The sequence below is a fragment of the Dasypus novemcinctus genome, chromosome 5, assembly GCF_030445035.2.
Source record: "Dasypus novemcinctus isolate mDasNov1 chromosome 5, mDasNov1.1.hap2, whole genome shotgun sequence".
NCBI lineage: Eukaryota > Metazoa > Chordata > Mammalia > Cingulata > Dasypodidae > Dasypus > Dasypus novemcinctus.
Genome location: NC_080677.1, coordinates 14,951,951 through 14,971,603, shown reverse-complemented (window position 1 = coordinate 14,971,603; position 19,653 = coordinate 14,951,951). Strand labels below are relative to the sequence as shown.

Sequence of the window (19,653 nt, the reverse complement as noted above, 5' to 3'; positions counted from 1 at the left end):
TGATGTACAGATATTGAAACATAGCTACCAACCACGGTTCCATTACGGTTTACATTTAAGACTGTACACTTTTATAAATTTTTATTACATTATGGTTTACATTATGTTTTACATCTTAGACTATACACTTTTATAAATTAGTGGTGAAGTTTCACATGGCCTATATCCATCATTGCAGGATCATGTAGAATACCTCCACTGCCCCCAGTTACCCCCTCTTCCAATTCTTCTATTCCTCTCACTCCCTCCCCTCAGGGCCCACAGTGATGACCAAGCTTCACTCTTTCAATAACAAGATTGCTAGATACTTGCAAAAATGCTGAGGGATTAGCACACTAATCTGGCCTCCCTGATTGGGAGCCACCCATGCTCTCAAGAGACACCCTCTGTTTGAGAACATCAGACCTCCCCAGGGTGGGGGTATAATGCCTTCCCACTCATTGTATGTGTCTCCACCCATTGATATAATACACTATGACATGATGAGCACTCACACTCTCCCGAGAAGTCTGCCCCATGTGTACACTGTGCCGATGCCCCCCATCAAACACCTTAAACCAATAACCCTTCCTTGTTATATTATCTAAAGAGTTTTCTCAACATTATAGTTTCAACCACATACCCAACAATCTCCTGTGTTCACCTGCTCACCCCCAACCCTCCCCCCAATTCCGTGGACCATCTGTCCCATCCTCCCAACCCTAGCCCCCCTCAAGCCTGCAAAGCCCAACCCAGTAGTATCCCTATGCCCCCGTCTTCTCCCTTCACTGCACAACTACTTACCTCCACCCTATCATAGATTTTGCCCGTGTGGGCATTGGTTCACTTCCTCCCCACCCCCCACCCCCCACCCCCCCATTTCTTGTAAACCTACCTTGCAGTCTCTGGCTCTCTGAGACAGCTTGATTTGCTTAATTAAATATTTATTTATTCCCCCCCCCTCCGGTTTTATGCTCACTCTCTACTCTCTCTCTCTGTCCATTTGCTGTGTGCTCTTCTGTGTCTGCTTGTCTTCTCTTTAGGCAGCACTGGGAACTGATCCTGGGAGCTTCTGGTGTGTGAAAGAAGTGTTCAATCTCTTACACCACCTCAGGTCCCTGGTCTGCTGCATCTCTTATTGTCTCTCCTCTACATCTCTTTTTGTTGAGTCATCTTGCTGTGCCACGTGGGCCTGCATTCCTGCCCAGGCCAGCACTACTGCACAGACCAGCTCTCCTGCGTGGGCCAGCACTCCATGTGGGCCATCTCTCTGCTCAGGCCAGCTCACTGCACAGGCCAGCTTGCCTTATACTGGATGCCCTGGGAATCGAACCCTGGACCTCCTGTATGGTAGATGGGAGCAGAATTGCTTGAGCCACGTCCATTGCTTTATGAATTGAGTTAAATGTTGGCAGTTTCACCTGCAAGGCAAGTCTTAGAGAACACAATCTGAGCAAGCAGACGTTGTAATTCCAAAACTGCCAGGTCTTAGGCATCCATGGCAATGAAGGATATTGGACATTTTCATATCATATTTTAAATGCACATGTGTAATTCCACCAACAATTTTAATTACCTCCATTCTTTCATTTTACGAGATCTGTGAACTAAACTGACCAGTTTAAGTTACTCTATCACTTTTTTATTTTTAAGATTTATTTTTTATTTATTTCTCTCCCCTTCTCTCCCCAACCCCCTATTGTCTGTTCTCTGTGTCCATTTGCTGCGTGTTGTTCTTTGTCGTCTTCTGTTGTTGTCAGCAGCACGGGAATCTGTGTTTCTTTTTGTTGCATCATCTTGTTGTGTCAGCTCTCCATGTGTGCAGTGCCATTCCTGGGCAGGCTGAACTTTCTTTCACGCTGGGCGGTTCTCCTTACGGGGCGCACTCCTTGCACGTGGGGCTCCCCTATGCGGGGACACCCCTGCATGGCACCGCACTCCTTGCGCGCATCAGCACTGCGCGTGGGCCAGCTCCACATGGGGTTTGAACTGCGGACCTCCCGTGTGGTAGACAGACGCCCTATCCACTGGGCCAAATCCACTTCCTTACTATTACTTTTGATTTCTTCCTTCTGAGAGAGATGCAATAAAATGGTCAAGTAATAGAAGCATGAGGAATAAGGAACAGAAAATTTCTTTCTGGGTCTGTACTTCAAGTTTGCTCTTGAATTAGTATAATGAACCATCCCAAAACTTAGTGGCTTAAAATAACAACTGTTTATTTATCCCACAAATCTACCGGTTGGGAGTTTAAGGTGGGCTGAGCTGGGTGGTTCCTCTGGACTCAGCTGGGCTAACTCGTGTGTCTTTGGTCACCTGTCAATTTGGCTGTGGGCTGGCTTGTCACTGCTCCACATGGCCTCTTCCAGCAGCTAGCCCAAGCTTTTTCTCATGGTGGTAGCAACTTGTCGTGAAAAGAAGAAAAAAGGGACTGGAACAAAGAGGAGGAGATGTTATAGAACCTGAACTGAACAGAAGTTATGCAGGAACACTGCAAGGAAATACAGTTGATCCTCGTTATTCATAGGCTCTGTGTAGTGAATTCGCCTGTTTACTAAAATGTATTTGTAACCCCCAAATCAACACTCACGGCACTTCACAGTCATTCACAGACATGCACAGAGGGTCAGAAAACTAAATTGCCTGCTGTGCCCATTCCCAGCTGAGGTGGAACAAGGTGGCACTCCGCCTTCTTGTTTCAGCTCTCATGCTGTAAACAAGCACCCTTCTCATGGTATATTTAGTGCTGCAGTTTTCACATTTCTGTGCTTTTCCTTCATCACTTTTCTGTTTAAAATGACCCCCAAGCATAGTGCTGAGGTGCTCTCTAGTGTTCCTAAGCACAAGAAGGCTGTGATGTGCCTCAACAGAGAAAATGCACATATTAGATAAGCTTCAGGTATGAGCTACAGTGCTTTTGGCCATGAGTTCAATGTTAGTGAATCAACTACATATTAATATAAGGTGTCTTTAAATAGAAAATACATGTATTAGATAAGCTTCAGGCACGAGATACAGTGCTTTTGGCCATGAGTTCGATGTTAGTGAATCAACAACATATGTGTCTTTAATGCACTTAAAACAAGATTATGTACTAATCGGTTGGCAAAAACAAGAGCAGAGGCTCACAGGAACCTCGCCCCCTGTCTCCCCTAGGAGCAGTGGTTCAGTATTGGTTAATTCAGTATTGGGGGCAACTTTATAGACCATGACTACTGCGAATGATGAGACTCAACTGCAGTTATTCTTAACTGACATACCTAAAGTCATACGAAACCTGGTCGTATAACTATTAAACACAGAAGCCAATTCTGACTGTGAGTCTGTGTGTATACTGCTGGTGTGAAAAGAGAAATTCTGTGGTTTAAACCACTTTTTTACCATGTTCTCTGTTGCTTCGCTTCACTTCTTTCCAGATCTGAGGCGAGAAGGGTCACTTTCTCCAGTGAATTCACAGAAAATCACCTTGCTGCTGCAGTCCCCAGCTGTCAAGTTCATCACCAACCCCGAGTTCTTCACCGTGCTGCATGCCAATTACGTGAGTCCCCAGAACTCAGAGGGAGCCTGGCCCCGGTGCCTTCGCAACGCAGACCACAGCTTTGGAAATCCATGTGGTAGATCAAAGAGGGCAGCATATTACCTCATGCAAGGGAGAAAAAAAAAAAAGACAAATCAGTCTGCTCATTTTACTATCCGTGACTCTGCTAAAAAAGGATAAACGCTCCATTCAGTAATGCTGTTGCCTCACCAGGTTTCTGTGAGGCTCAAATGAGTAAATGTCAGTGGAAGTGCTTTGGAAACAAATAATTTTTATTATTCTCAAAATATAATTTCTCCATTTCATGTTAATTTTTTTGTATTGTCAAGAAAGCAGTGACGTGATGTTGCTAAAATCCCTAGTTCTTTCCTTCAAAAAACATTTCCTGTAATTGAGGCACAGATCTATGTGCTGGAGTCACAAAGAAAGATGAGGGAGACACCTGAAAGCTGCATTTTGAGGGGTGACAGCCATGTAAAAAGGCAATACAACATAACAAATACGCCTGAACTGAGACGGGAACAAAATGTTATGGAAACTCGGAAGATGCGTCTTCTGGGAACATTCCTGGGAGGTGGCTGAATTCGATCTTGAAGGTTGAAAGGGGCAGGGCAGAAATTCCAGGCAGTGGGACTGGTGCATTAGCAATGACACAGCTGCGAAGGAGCCTGGGGGTCTCAGGAGGTGGAGTCCTGGCAAGGCTTCACGTGGACTCGACTGTGGGGGACAGGTCCAAGGTGGGAGGGCAGACTGGAGAAGAAGGAGCAAGTACCTTGTAAGTCGTGAAATGGAGGCTGGCTGTGCTACCAATAGACATTTGAGGCGTTGGAGTAACCTGATCAGGTTTGTTTCATGAAGCATATTCTCTGGCAGAGGAGTGTAGGAAAGACTCAGCAGCAAAGGCTGATTCAGCTGTTTGAGTCAGAGATGACCAAAGCCTGACCAAGAAGTGGCTGGGTGCGTGCTGAGGCTCCATTCAGGAGGGACATCTGAGGTGTAATCAGTTGTGTCTATGAGCATTGTGACGCTGCAGGGGTGGATGGAAGAGGACTCGAGAAAGACTCAGGTGTCCCTGCTTTGAGGACCTGAGCTTAGTGGGGAGTCTATTATGCAGGTGCAGTAAGTTTGATGAGCTGGTAGAAGTTTGCGGGTGCAGGTTATAGCTGAGAAGCCTCTGGAACATCCAGCAGTTCAACCCCAAACAGCGCCTGGCACAGAGGTCCAAGAGGGAGTCGTGGGGGTGGGGGACAAGCACACCAGGCATGGAGACCCTCGGCACTGGCCACCCAGCAACGGGGCCAGCCCTTGCTGGGGACAGTCTGTCCTTTCATCACACCCCCTCCCCCCACCCCATGCCACAGAAAGGTCACTTGGCACAATTAGGAACTCCTGAAGCTTTCTTGATTTCTTCTCATCCCCCAGTCCGTTCACAACACAACAGTTTTTACAGAGGAGTCACAAGAGTAGGAACATCTGAAGTTCAGCCTCAAATCCCCAGGGACCCCAAAATTACTATTGTCTGGTTTAGACATATAAGAGGGTCAAGGGCAGACCTCTAGAGGTTCAGGGAAGGAAGTGTTGCAGAGAGAAGCTCCATGGTCAGGGAGGGCTAAAGGAGCCTCTAGAGATCCAAGTGACCCTGAGAAGAGGAGAGCCCTGGAGATGGCTGGGAGGGGGCCAGTGTCCAGGCCGCAGAGTCGTCAGCTCGAATGGGGGTGGCGCTTGGGTCCAGGCGTCTTTACCTCCTGGGCAAGTCGCCTCTGCCTCTGAGGCTTCCGCCTCCAGGTTCACGATCAGTCGCTGCGCAGCAATCCCATTAGGTCACGTTCAACTGCTCAGAATGCCCTTGTCTGTGTTTCTCCTCATCCCCAATCCGCCCCGAACCCCCCTCAGAGTGCCTACCGAGTCTTCACCAGTAGCACCTGCTTGAAGCACATGATTCTCAAGGTCCGGCGGGATGCTCGCAACTTTGAACGGTACCAGCACAACCGGGACTTGGTGAACTTCATCAACATGTTTGCGGACACGCGGCTGGAGTTGCCCCGGGGCTGGGAGATCAAAACGGACCAGCAGGGGAAGGTGAGTGCGCCTCCTGGGGATGAGAGGGGCTTTCCTCAAGCTGCGGTTCCCAGAAGGCAGGCGAGCAAGGGAGGGGGAAGCTGGCGCAGAGAGCGTCCCGTGCCCCGGGGAGGAGGGGAGGCAGGAATCCAGTCTCAGCGTTTCTCAACCTCAGCGATGTTGTTGGGAGTGTGGAGACTTGTCTTGTGCTTTGTAGCTGCAGGATGTTTAAGAGCATCATGGCCTCTGCACACTCGATGCCAGTAGCGGCCCATTTCCCTCTCGTTGTGACAACTGAAAATGTCTCCAGACATTGCTCTGTGCCTGGGTGTCGGGAGGGAGGCGGCATGTGTAAAATCGCCCCAGTGGTGAACCACTCCTCCACATCATTTTAAATTTAGGTTTGTAACTAGACACCAGAGGCTGTTCAATGACCTTTCTGTTGTTTTGCCTTCGTAGCTCATTCTCAGAGGAAAATATTGTGAGTTAGATGGGGGCGACGTTTACTGGTTGTGATTTCCCAAGTAAGTTTTCATTAAAATAGCCTAGCAAACAGCATTTCTTGGGTCCATGCTAGGTGAAGGACTTGCAGTTTTTGCCTTTGCATTGATATTAACCAAAACTAGTTCTTCTCAGCAATGTTTAGAAACTTGCATGGGTTGGTGTCTTTGTTTCCTGAAGGCTACCAATGCAAAATACCAGAAATGTGTTTGTTTTTATATTGGAGATTTTTTGAGTTAAAAGCTTACAGTTCCAAAGCTGTGAAAAATGAGGGCATCATCAACAGAAGCTGTCTCAGCAAGTTGCAGCTGTGGGCAACCAGGCCCATGGAGGAGCATAACGGGCACCTCATCTCCTCCTGCTCCTCAGGGCCTGTGGCTAGTTCTGCTTCGGGCTACTCTGATCCCAGGCTCCGGCCTCTCAGCCTCTCCAGGTTTCACTGTCTTTCTAAGGCCGTAGGTAATCCTGGCGTCCTCTCTCATATGGCAGGGTAAAATGGCAGCTCTCTTTCTCTGTCCTCTCTCCTGTTTATACAGGACTCCAGTAAAATAAATCAATCCTGCAATCAAAGACCCTTACCTGAATCTAACCAAAAGGTCCCAACATACAATAATAGACTTGCATGCACAGGAATGGATTAGCTTAAAAAGATAATTTTCTGGGGTCCACAAAAGACTCACAGTAGGACAGTTGGCAAATGTGAGAATTCATTTTTCTCAATCGCCATCAGTCATCTCAATATAGTCACAAACAGGCTAAGCAGAATCTTTGCCGGCAAAAAGGTCTCTGAACTTGACAATCGCATTAGCACAGCTCTCCCTGAAAGCAGAACCACTTTCCACCCTGGCCGTGAACCCGCAAAGCCAAAGGGCCTGTCAGTTACCGTGAAGTGAGGTAGTAAGGGTGTCATTGTCCTTTGGGTGCCATGAATTTCCATCCCACACACCCATTAGCCTCGGCTCCCTGGAGCATGTGGGAAAGAAATGCGCCAAGCAATACAAGTCAGTAAAGTTAATCTCCGTGACCATCCCTTCTGTTGTAGGGGATGAACTGGGCAGGCCTGGGCAGTAGAAAGCCACTGTGGCCAGAGTCTGCTTCCTGGGACCTTCTGGTTTACCAGGTGTGGTATGGCAATGAGGAAGTGATTCCACTCCATTGGATCTCAACTTCCTCATTTAAAAACAGTAATAATAAAGAGGGAACATGGCAGTGATTTGTACTGTGAGGATTGGCTGACAAGTGTTAGGGTAGGAAATAAAGGCTGAACTGGAACAGAAAGTAAAGGAGCATCTTATCAGAGCTGGGCAGTACCTACCTCATGACTTGGTCTAGGGGCCATGTTTAGATTTACAGCCTAAGCAAGATGCCAAAAGGACCACTGTCAATCAGTGAGCAGAAAGGCAGTGTTTATTATGCACATAGTACATGCTGTCAACAGCTTGCCCAGCCTTGGATTACCATACCTAGGTCTTGGGCCAGGATACAATACCAGGGACTACCCATTCAAAGAGAGCAACTTTAATGGAATGACAGGGAGACCTCCAGAAGGGCAGAGCTTTGGTTCTCTTTAGTACAAAGCAGCAGATGATGAGGGGGTTACACTAAAGGAGAAGCACAATGGTTTAGATATGCATCAAGAGTTTTATTCCATTTTGGAAATTGGGAAATTCCTGGCAAGAGATTTCTTCCATTTCACTTAGTGAGATAGTATTCTATTTAAGAAGAAAAGAAATCTGAATTATAAATGGAAGACTTGAGTTCTGCTTTCAGATATGATATAAACCAGCTATGCGACTGCATGTATGAAAAATAAAGAAAGGCCACTCTGTTCTTTTATTGATTGAACATACACATATCAAGTGCAAGAAAAAAATTTCTGAAGCATATCATGTACTGAATTGCTGGCAGAAAACAGCTTAAATTTTATATGTATTTTCACAATCCATAGGATGGACAGAAAGGAACAGTAGAAGATAGTGGAAAAAATTAGAGGTAGAAGCACCTATACTAAGCCTGGTGTGTCTCACAATAAATATGTGACCTTGAGCAAGTTTTAACCTCTCTGAACCCTATGGTGGTAGACTGAATTATGTACCCCAATAAGGACATGTGCTTAATCTTAGTCCACCTTTCTGTGGGTATGAGAATATTTGTAAAAAAGACTTTTGAGTATGTTAACATGAGTTGGGATGTGGGTTCATCTGTGAAGATACTATTTAGGTATGGCCCAGTTGAGTAAGAGTGGGTCTTAATCTGCATTACTGGAAACCTTAAAAAGAGGAAAACCTGTAAGCCAGAGTGAGAGAAAGTCACAGGGAAGAGCCAGAAGTCAGCAGACACCTGAAAAGCAGACACAACAGGAAAGAGGTAGTGTGACCAGAGGCAGACATGCAAACCAAGGAACCCAAGAAAGGCCGAGAACCAGCACCCAAACACTACAGTCTCTGGGAAATATAATGCCCATGCTGACACCTTGATTTTGGACTTCTAGCCTCTGAAACAATGAGATAATAAATGCTTGTTTTTTAAGCCAATCCATTATTCGATATTTGTCATAGCAGATTGGCAAACTAAGATACTACTTTGTTTATTGCAAAGTAGCAATAATAATGCCTGCCTTACCTTCCAGACTTTATAGGAGGTTTGAAAAGTAGCTGAGTTAGTGTGGGAAGCCACAGTAGTATGATGGAAGACAGTAGTATCTGCTATTCTTTTTCTTAAAGTCTTACTAGATGCCCACAAACACATCCAATATCAAAACTGGGGAGAAATAAGAACACATAGCCACTGAGGATGGGAATAGATTGAGAAAGACATTTTTGAACTATATCCTACAAGCTCAGCCATCTAACCCAGAAAGAATATGCCCCACAGCTAAGAGATTAAGGAGCAGCCCACCTCTGGGACTTGGGAAAGCCATTTATGGGAAAATGGTGTGATGATGCCTCACCCTGAAAAAGCCATCTTCATAGCTAACCAGAGCGAATTCCAGAATCCCAGAATGAGCTCCTTGCTTCCTGCTTTATCTACCCATTCAGAGATGGGAACTTTAACTTCTAGTATGCACTATGGTAGGAAGTAGAAGGGCTGGGGCAGAGACATGTACAGTTATCCTTTCCAAATCACATTTTCCCCATCACAGTTTTGCCGTATCATGGGAACTTTAATTAAATGGGAATTTGGAGTTTTGCAGAAGCTGCAGGTGTCATGCAAAGGCCAGCATATGACACAGAAAAAGTTAAGAAACTCTGAAATGCATAAGATATATGTATCTTATTGTATAATACTTAACCCAAATTTTACAATAAAGTACTGTCACCACCCCATAAAATAGAAAGAAAAAATTCAGACTTCTTCTCTGGTATGAAAGGAGGACCAAAAAATTTTCCATGGGCTTTCCAGGTCATGGGGCACTGTGCCCCTAACCCCTGCGATGGGAAAGGGATAACTGCATAGTCATCCACCCAAAAAGGGAATGGACAAAGAAATGTGAGAGTTGTGCCTTTGAGAGGCCTGGAGCAAAGAACAGAGTGGCATCTGACTCGACAGCATTGTTTTCTTGAAAGACTGAGGAAAGTTCACAGCCCCCAGCCAGGCTTGAGGAGAGACAGCAGGTGGGCCTCAAGGCCGGTGTCAGGCCTGCTGTGGGTCAAGTCGTATCCACCACAAAGGCACGTTCAAGTCCTCAACCCTGTCCTGTGGATGTGAACTTGTTTGTGAATAGGATCTTTGAAGATGTGATTAGTTAAGTGAGACCAGACTGATTCAGGGTGGGCCTTAAGCCAATACTAGAATCCTTGGAAACAGAAGAAATTTGGTCACAGTGGGAGACAGATGGGACAGAGGCAGAGATGGACTTGGCAAGCCACCGCCAGAGCCCTGCAGACTTCAGAGGAAGCATGGCCCTGCCGGGACCTGGACTTTTGACTCCTAGGCTCCAACACTGTGAGACAATAAATTCCTGTGGTTTAAGTCTGGAATTTATTATAGCAGCCCTGGAAAATGAAGACGAAGTCTGAGCTGAGGGGGGTGGTCATCAGCGAGACAGGTGGTGGACTCTGGGCTTCCCAGGGCGCCTGTGTTCTGGCAGGCCTGAAACCGAGTCAGCCTCCACTAAGCAGTGAATAAATAACAAAACTGGGGAGGGGTCTATGAGGGGATACTACCACCTGAAGAAACAGAATCTTAAAAGAAATGGAGAAAAATGCATATCTCATAGTAGAGTTTTCTTCAGAAAATAGAAATTCAAAAGTCAGCAGCTGGTAAGCGGACGTGGCTCAACTGATAGAGCGTCTGTCTACCATATGGAGGGTCCAGGGTTCAATCCCCAGGACCTCCTGACCCATGTGATGAGCTGGCCCATGTGCAGTGCTGCTGCGCAAGGAGTGCCGTGCCATGCAGGGCTCCCCCTGCGTAGGGCTGCACCACGTACCAGGAGTGCGCCCCGCACGGAGAGCCACCTCGCGTGAAAAAAGCGCAGCCTGCCCAGGAGTGGTGCCGCACACATGGAGAGCTGACATAGCAAGATGACACAACAAAAAGAGACGCAGATTCCCAGTGCCGCCGGATAATGCAAGCGAACACAGAAGAACACACAGCAAATGGACATAGCAGACAATGGGGTCGGGGGGAAGGGGAGAGAAATAAATAAAATAAATCTTAAAAAAAAAAAAGGCAATGGCTGATAGTTCACAAAATGACACAGGAGCACATGGCTTCTATGAAGCAAGAGGAAGAAATCATGACAGAAAACAAGATGAGAGCAAGGCAGAAATAAGAAAGCTGGCTAGGAAAAAAAGATGTTTTCGGATTGCAATGAAAAGCAAAAATGTAATAGCACAGAGATAGAACAGAAATGATGCTAAATAAATTTAAGCTACTGATATAGATAGGAACGGGAAACTGCCCCCAAAACAGAGAGAAGGAACCAAATTTAAGTCAGTAAAGGAGAAAGTAAAAAAAGGTACAGAAATTTTTAAAAAATAGAAAAAAAACCACTCTCACTTCTCAATAAGACCTGTTCTAACCACACGATTAAATACCAAAAACCTTCCTTGGTTTCCTGCCCTTTCTCACAATCCAGAACCCTAGCTCCTATGCCCCATATAAAATTTACATATTTGTTATGTTTACTGTTTGCTATTTATTGTCAGTTTCTCCTTGCAGGATTTTAAACTCCTTGAGAGCAGAGATCTTTGTTTTGCTAGCTGATGAAACCCCAAGGGCCTAGAAGAGTGCCTGAAGAAGCAGCCAGAATACAGCAGCGTTAATTAAATATATAAAAATAAAACTTTGCTGATCCAAAATGTAATAAAACAAATTATTCAAATAGGCAGATTAAGTGGGCTCACTGAGAGTAAAATTAAGTAAATTCTTTATCTATACATATTCTGGAGTTTTTAAAATAGCGATTTAAAAATCTTATTAATGGTCAGACATGATAATACAGAAGTTAAAAAAGAATCAGCCATGCTTCAAATTTCTCATCCATAAAATTATTAGAAATCCATTGAGCAATGATTATAAGGTATTGATGAGAAAAGGTTGTGGACCAATACTTCTATATCCAGATAAATTATTGTCATTCAAGGATAAAGGCAAGAGAAAAACAATCCCATGTGCAAGATTTCAGAGCTTACCCTATTCTACCCATCCTGAAAAACCATCAAAAGCTATTTTCCAGATGGATGGATCATAAATGAAGCAAAACAAGAAATCAATAACGGGAAAATCATAGTGTAAAACAACTAGTAGTAAGTATTTAAATCAATTAAATACATAAATATAAATGATTGCTGTTAAAATGTTTTAAACTGCCTCAGTAAAATATGGAAAAATATATGCTAAAAATTGAATAGTTGTATAATCTGGATCAATATCCCTAAATTAGAATAAAATATCCCTAATTAGAATAAAAAAGATAATGAAGCAGGAAGAGGGAAGGCAAGCAGGGAAAGGAAGATTTTGATAAATTCCTAGTAGGGTGTAAGGGAAGTCAAATTAGATCACTTGAAAAACAGGGGCTAAATATAGTCTTTGAAAATTGAAAAGGCAATCATTTGTACCATTTAAAATAAGACTTGTCTCTTCCAAATTCCTACAAAAGATAAAATCAAACAAAATATACTGTGTATAGTAAACCACAAAAAATCCATGAAGAAGCAAAGAAAATAGAAATAATAAGAACAAGATAACAAAAGTAAAGCCAAATATAACAGTATGGCAATAGTTGGAAATGGGAGAGACTTAGATATCAAAAGGAAAACACTTTCATATTTGGTAACAAATAGACCCAGTTTATAAAAAGGCATGCCTAAGAGATTATTCAGAGCATTTACAAATAATAAATAGATACAATGTGAAGATAATATAAAAATCAGTGGTGGTATAATAGCATCATATAAAGGAGAGTTCAAATCCAAAGCATTAAATAGGGTCAAAGAATCATTTTGCATTAATCAATGGCACCATTAAAATGAAAAGGCAATAATCACATACATTATGAGCCAAATAACACCATAGCATAAAATATAAAGAAAAACCCAAGAGAAATATTAAAATAGAGCAATACAGACATAGTAAGAAAATGTGCTTTATACCCATCAGGTTGACAGGTTAAATAAACAAAACAAGTCAGGATTCAAATTATAGTTTTGAGTTAATCAAACATATATTAATGCTTTTTCTTTTAAAATAGAGGTTACAACTTCTTTTTAAGTCCTATGAAGTTGATTTAAAGTGATAGCATTCAATACCACAAAGAAAACCAAAAAGCAGAGAATGCATGAGTCACATTGCATGGCCACAAAGCAATAACACTAAAGTTTTAATAGTAAATTTAACACAACCATGAAAACAAAATCTTGGCCAAATTGAAGATTCAAAACACTTATCTAGATGGAACTACTGATTTTAAAATAAAGTTTTTTAAAAAGTCTTAAAATCCATTTGTAAATTATTGAAAATATAAGCAATACTTAATAAAACATGGGATATGGAAAGATTTTACTCAAAACTTTAGTAGCTTTAATTGTTTTTACTATCAAAAAAGAAAAACACAATATATAAGCTTACAAATAAAGAACTTAGAGAAAACATCAAGAAAACAAAAGTAATTAAAGCAGGAATTTATTTCAAAACCCATTAGAAAATAATGACTCAAAACCCAGAAGTTGTATAAACCAGAGACAATATAAAAAATAAATGTAAGAGCTGCTTCAGCAGGGATTTTATTAGATTGCTCTTGTCAATCTAAGGAAAATTATAAATAAGACCAAGAAAAGACCAAGGGCAATTTTTTTCAGGAAAATGGATGCATAGTTATGTAAATATTGGACATAAATGTTAGAAAATCTGAAAGAAATGGCCAACTTTAAAACACACACATGTATGTATATAAACTAGCATTGATTTAGGTCATTTAAGGCTAATGTGTATTCACCAAACACTATGTTTTGTTCAGAAGAGAGTAATTAAGTGAGCGTCCTATAGATACAAAGGTTTTGTAAGGAAAGTAATTATTTTCCATAATAGGTAATTTTAGATTTAAAGAATATCTTTACCATGCATTGGAACATGTAGAGTAATCAGGCATGCCACAAAAATATATGCACAACAGTGTTTACTGGAACATTATTTTAACACAGTAAAAAAAAATTCAAATGTCTTAACAATACAGGGCACTGAAATTATTTGTTATACATCCATCAAACTGAGTACCATGTACTCATTAAAATTCGGTGTCAAAAGAATATTTAAAAACTTATGGAAATGCCCATAAAATAATAAATGAAAAAATCTTATTACAAAATTTTATATTTTGATGTGGAAGAAAAATAAGTATACATTTGTGTATCTGGATAGGAAAAGAAAAGATTGGGAAAACAAATTCATCAAAAAGTTTTGGTGATTATCTTTCAGACTGTGTGATCTGGGGGGATTTTGGTTATCTCCTTCCTACGTCCTTTTAAAGTTTTTTCTCAATATGGTAATTCTGTAATAAAAAAGAATTTATTTCAAAAAGAAATTAGATGCTCTACAAATTATCGATGACTGATATTATAATCCATCAAAGACTCTTTTTTCCCGTGTTGAATAGTGTCACCAGCAATAACTAATATTGCTTGTTCAATTACTAAGCAAACAGATGGACAGTGTCCCAGTCCCCCAGCTGCTTAGATGAGTTTTGCATCCATAAAAATGGAGAAGTGGTGAAGAGAAATTAACGTGATGACTGAGCCCCACAATATTCCATTACATTATTGATGCAGTTTGGCTCATTTTCACTCAGTGTGCTTTTCTTTCTGGTCTATCTACAGTCTTTCTTTGTGGACCATAACAGTCGAGCTACCACTTTCATTGACCCCCGAATCCCTCTTCAGAATGGCCGTCTTCCCAATCATCTGACACATCGACAGCACCTCCAGAGGCTCCGAAGTTACAGCGCTGGAGAGGTAACACCCCTGCCGCCACCCCTCTTCCCCACCTGTTCACAGGTGCACAGTCACATCCTCTCCTGTGGGGACAGAACCGTTTCTTAGTGGCCAGGCTCTAGACTTGTGTGCTCTTCAAGGGACCAAGCCATGTACATACTGCTTGGTGTAGAAGAATGAACGATGACCCCTGGGACAAACACTTAACTCCCTAAACCTATGTTCAGATGCTCTTCCTTCTGCCTTGCCTGTTTCCCAGCCCACTCACCACTGTTAAATATCTGCCTAGTGTAATGAAAGCTGACGATGCGGTGTTTGTAGATTCCTATACTTTGGGTTGGAGCTGGGCTTAATTAGGGGCTACTGGTCACATGTAGATTCCTAATAGAGCATGGAGATGGTATGCCGTGTATCACTGCCTTCACTAATGTATACAGGCTAAAAACTGGGGGAAATCAACAAGGCTACATGAGTATCCCCATCCTACTAAGAGCTCATCCCTGGTTTTATATCTTCTCTCTCTACCCATGGTTACCTTCCACCAACTCCTCTAAGCTGCCGTCTTTAGCAATCATTTTCATTATCTTTCTGAGTTACTGTCTTTATTTCCCCTCCCTTTTACTCTCCTTTCTCAAACCAACACTCAAATTTTAGCTCTTGCTCGCTTCTGATCATTTCCTGATGATATTATTAACAAATTCCCTTTTCTGTTCTGACAATACACAAGTAACTGTGTCTACTTTTCATGGAAACTACCAACATCTCAGAAGATGTGGGCTCTGAGAAGAGTTTTCCACAAAACAGCTTTTAGAACTGGATTACAATGAGGTAAAAAATGAAAACAGTGGAGTAGTAAAAAATGGAATATATATATGTCTGTCTGTATGTATATACACACACACATACCCCACAGGGAACCATTCTCAGAGCCGCAGCTGAACACCTCAGGAGAAACTGACAAAGTAACAATCCATACCTGCCAGCAGTCTCCTCCAGATGGCAAATATAAGTCTCAAGGGAGGACACTGTTGCTGATGCATCGGTACCCACTTTAATGAAAGCCTAGTGTACAAAAATATTTCTTTACCTTTTCAGGAGTAGTGCTGTGTATAACCTGAGGGACGTAGCTCTTTCCAACCAAGGAGATAGGCCAGTGTGATCAAATGAATTTTCTTTCAGGGGTCATCTTAGGTATCATTGTTTTATGACATGCTAAAAGCTAGCGTTAAGTGGGTGTAAGGATCCTCTCCAGAGGCCAGCCCTTCAGCCACGTCCATAAACCACCGACAACAAGGACCAACTTCCCAGCTCACCGGCAGAGTCCCTCTCTCTGGTGGCACTTTCTTAACATTTCAAAAAGAACAAGGAACATTGTCTTAAGATGATAGCAGATAAATTTAAAATTTTCAATCAACTTGAATGTGGCATTTTAATGTCCAGGCTCTTCAGTATTAAGACAGTTTCATTGTTAATAGAAGATAGCAGCATTTGGTGAAAAAATCTCAGTACTGGAGGCAGATTCACTGTCAGTAAACTAAAACCACCGATGAACCGATGGAAGATGAGCCCCCTAAAGATTTGGATCCTTTATGATTATAAGAATTAATCTGAAAATATAAATATGGAAAACATTTTTAATTGAAATGACAAGGTTAAGACATGGGTACCACTTGCATTATTTGTTGCAAAACATTTATTTGATATTATGGAATAGCCCAAACCCAGTTATAGTTAATATCAACATTAATGACAAAATGCCATCTGCATCAGTCAAGAGCTAATTGAAAGATTAACACATAACAATGAAAGGACATGGATGTATGTCAACCATCCAATACTGCCCAATTCATCCACCCCCCCATCTCTGTTCATCAGGTTTTCAAACCCCTCCCATCCATCTGTCATCCCTTCTCTGTTGGTAGCTTTAGACCTATACAAGAAAAACCAAGAAAAGTAACACAGAGAGAAACTGAGAGGCAGAGGATATTTGATGCAGAGGCAGCACGTCAAAAAAACAAAGACCCAGTCTCTAAGAAAACAAATATCTGATGCCTCCTCCTGTGAGAGCACACAACCTCGGGAATGAGGGGGACAAGAGGGACCCCAATGTAAAAACAGTAGTGAGAAATGTTACTTGTGCTGGCTGTGATGTGATTCTGCTCAACAAACATCGATTAATCCTGCTGAGAGCTCAGAGGAATGCAAAGAAGTATGAGTCATGATCCCTGCCCAAGAGAAGTTTTTATGTTCTTTTTTAAGCTAGGCAGGCAAAAAAAAAATCCGATTGAGTGCCAAGGTTGAAACAAGTCATAGGAGTTCAAAAGAGACCATGGAGAGGTATTTGAACTAGACCTTGATAATTGGTAGAATCGGGCTAAGTACGAAAGAGGAGGGGGTCACAAAGAGCAAAGGTGCACAGGTAGGACTGGGGAAGGTCCGTGGCAAGGAAGCACAGAGCTCAATGTGACTGGAATAGTATGCCCCCTTTTGCTATGTCTCGGTCTTTGGAAAGCTTTGAATGCCACACAGAAGAATTTTACCAGCCCACCAAATGAATTTGAGGGAAGTAATATGATTTTTATGTGAAAATGGGCTTTAGAGATTATTTTCAATGAGGAAGACCATTGGGATTTGGGGCAGAACCATTCTCTACTCTGTGTAATTGTCCGACACCATCATGGGACCTTCAGCTTTCCTGGCCGGCCCATTAAATGTCAGTAGTGCCCCCACACTCAGCCATCCTTAAGCAATAACAGCCAAACCCCTAAACGTTTCCAAACAGCCCTGGGTGATAGTACCATCCCAGTTAAGAATGGTATTTCCTAGTCAAATGAACTGAACTGCAAGGCCAAGAGCCTACATCACACAGGGAGTTCATGAGCACAGCTCAGATACTCTGACGGATATTCTATCAGATATTCTGTCCAGTGTAAACTGGGATTTTAAAAAGGAGACTGTGGAGGAGAAGAATCGAAAGGGCTGCAGTGTAGAGGAATTTGAGGAGAGAGACTTCTCGGGAAGCCATTGCCATGATTCAGCTGTAGTGAGACAAGGCCCCAGTAGGAGTGACAGAGAGACAAAACCAAAGACACCCTGAAGGAAGAAGCCTCAGGGAAGTCCGTGGGGGAAAGAGGAAGCCCCAGCTTCGCCCGGGAGCTGAGTCTTGTGTTATTTCCCTTCTAGGAGCCTCATCTGCAAATAGCAGTGAAGGGACTGGGTGACCGCTAAGGTCTGCTCTAGCTCTGTGATTCTCAATCTGTGATTTCTAAGATCATGTAACTGAAAGCATCAGAGTCCCATTAACAATACATGGGAAGGATGAGGAGGAACGCGAGTTTGGAGGAATGTGATAAGGAATGTGAAAACAGCAGACTGTCCAGTTAGAAATGATGGTTAAGCAGATGGAAATAAGAAACTCTGGAATAATCAATGAATGATTTCCATATCCCACAGTTTTTCTGTATTACAGGCAATGGTGAATCAGCTATACGGATGTTTCTTAGATAACAACCTTAGGAATCAATATTTGCTATTCACCTTCATGAGCCAGACTCTTGTGACTTTTTGTAAATTGTATTTAAGGACAGAATTAAAACCAGTTTCTATATTCAGATGCTAAATGGTAAAAATTTCCCTCAAAAGTCCCTTGGTAGGTTTTTAACAGAACTCCTCTTAAGCATCTTTTGTATTAGCCTTCGCTCCACCTGGAAATTTTTTAGGCAGATTCCTGAAAAAAGTTTTCAATAATTTAGGATTACATGCATAAAAAGACCATTATGTATTTGACATTGTGACTTGCATTTGAATGCAGTGGCACCTCTGTCTGCAATATATTTAGGAACCAACAAGCAGGACTTATCTCTTTCCATAAGTATGCAAAAAATGGAATTGGGCATAAATAAATGGATAAGACATATAGGGCTATAAATTGGATCTCGTGTCCTTCTCAGTAAGGAAATCACCAAAGTTAATTTATTTGTCTTGTTTTTAGTGCAATTAGCAATATAATTAAGCAGAAAGCATAATTTTCACTCCTCTTACCACCTTATCTTGGTCAGAGTAGAAAATCACTAGTCATAAAAAATGTTGGAAGGGCACACACACAAACTTAAGAGTGATTGCATCAAAAAAGAGTCAGTCTGGCAGGGAAGAGAGGCATATTTTTCACTTTAAAAGCTGGTGTCACTCTTAGTCATTCTGTACAGTGAGCCACTTTGATGGCAGAAGTCATTTCAGTGGTTCTGCTGAGGTGGAAGAATGTAAAATTCTCCACAGTCAGGAAACTTGCTTTTGAGAGAGTAATTTCTATATTGCTTCTTAAAATTGATAGTTTTCCTCATGATTCCATGTAACCTATACTTTGCTGGAAGTTTGTAAAATTCTGTCCCATTTGAAAATAAACTTTTAAATTATAAGCAAGTCATAATGAGTACAGAAAACACAGACACATATGGAAAAATAAAAGGGCGATCATAACCCCCACCTGGAGATGCTCCCTGGTATACATAAAAGTAAACAAAGAGATCATGTTGTCTATGATTCTTTATTCTACTTTAGCATTACATGCCTTGTAGACAAATACCATGCAATTAAAATTCTTCTAAGTTTTATCGTATGAATCTACCGTCATCTTAATTTAAGCCTTTTTCTGATACATCATGTTTGTTTCCCATATTTTAGTATTATAAAAATGTTAGGGAGAGGGAAGGAGAGATACGACGTGGGGGAATTTTCAGGACTTGGAGTTGTCCTGGGTGGTACTGCAGGGACAGATGCTGGACATTGTATGTCCTGCCATGGCCCACTGGGTGGACTGGGGGAGAGTGTAAACTACAATGTAAACCACTATCCATGCGGTGCACCAGTGCTCCAAAATGTATTCACCAAATGCAATGAATGTCCCACGATGATGAAGGAGGTTGTTGATGTGGGAGGAGTGGGGTGAGGGGGTAGGGGGTATATGGGGACCGCTTATATATTTTTAATGTAACATTTTTAAAAAATAGAGAAAATAAAGCTGCCAAATTTTTTTAAAATGTTAAACTCAAACATCAATCTCCCTTTTTCCTTAAGGTAATTCTGAAAACTTTGTAAAGGATCTATGTTTAGAAGAATGCAATAGGAATCTAAGAAAGATCTGGACTA

At 42.1% G+C, this 19,653-nt stretch overlaps 1 protein-coding gene across 5 annotated transcripts in view; it reads left to right on the top strand.

The window, feature by feature from the left end:
- Window positions 1–19,653, top strand: part of HECW1 (HECT, C2 and WW domain containing E3 ubiquitin protein ligase 1) — a 442,767-nt gene that overhangs the window by 340,777 nt on the left and 82,337 nt on the right. For all 5 annotated transcript variants that reach the window (XM_071215076.1, XM_071215075.1, XM_058296745.2 and 2 more), the window contains 3 exons: window positions 3,396–3,517; window positions 5,411–5,596; window positions 14,395–14,529. In XM_071215076.1, the coding sequence (XP_071071177.1) occupies window positions 3,396–3,517; window positions 5,411–5,596; window positions 14,395–14,529 (443 nt within the window). The remainder of the gene's footprint in view (window positions 1–3,395; window positions 3,518–5,410; window positions 5,597–14,394; window positions 14,530–19,653) is intronic.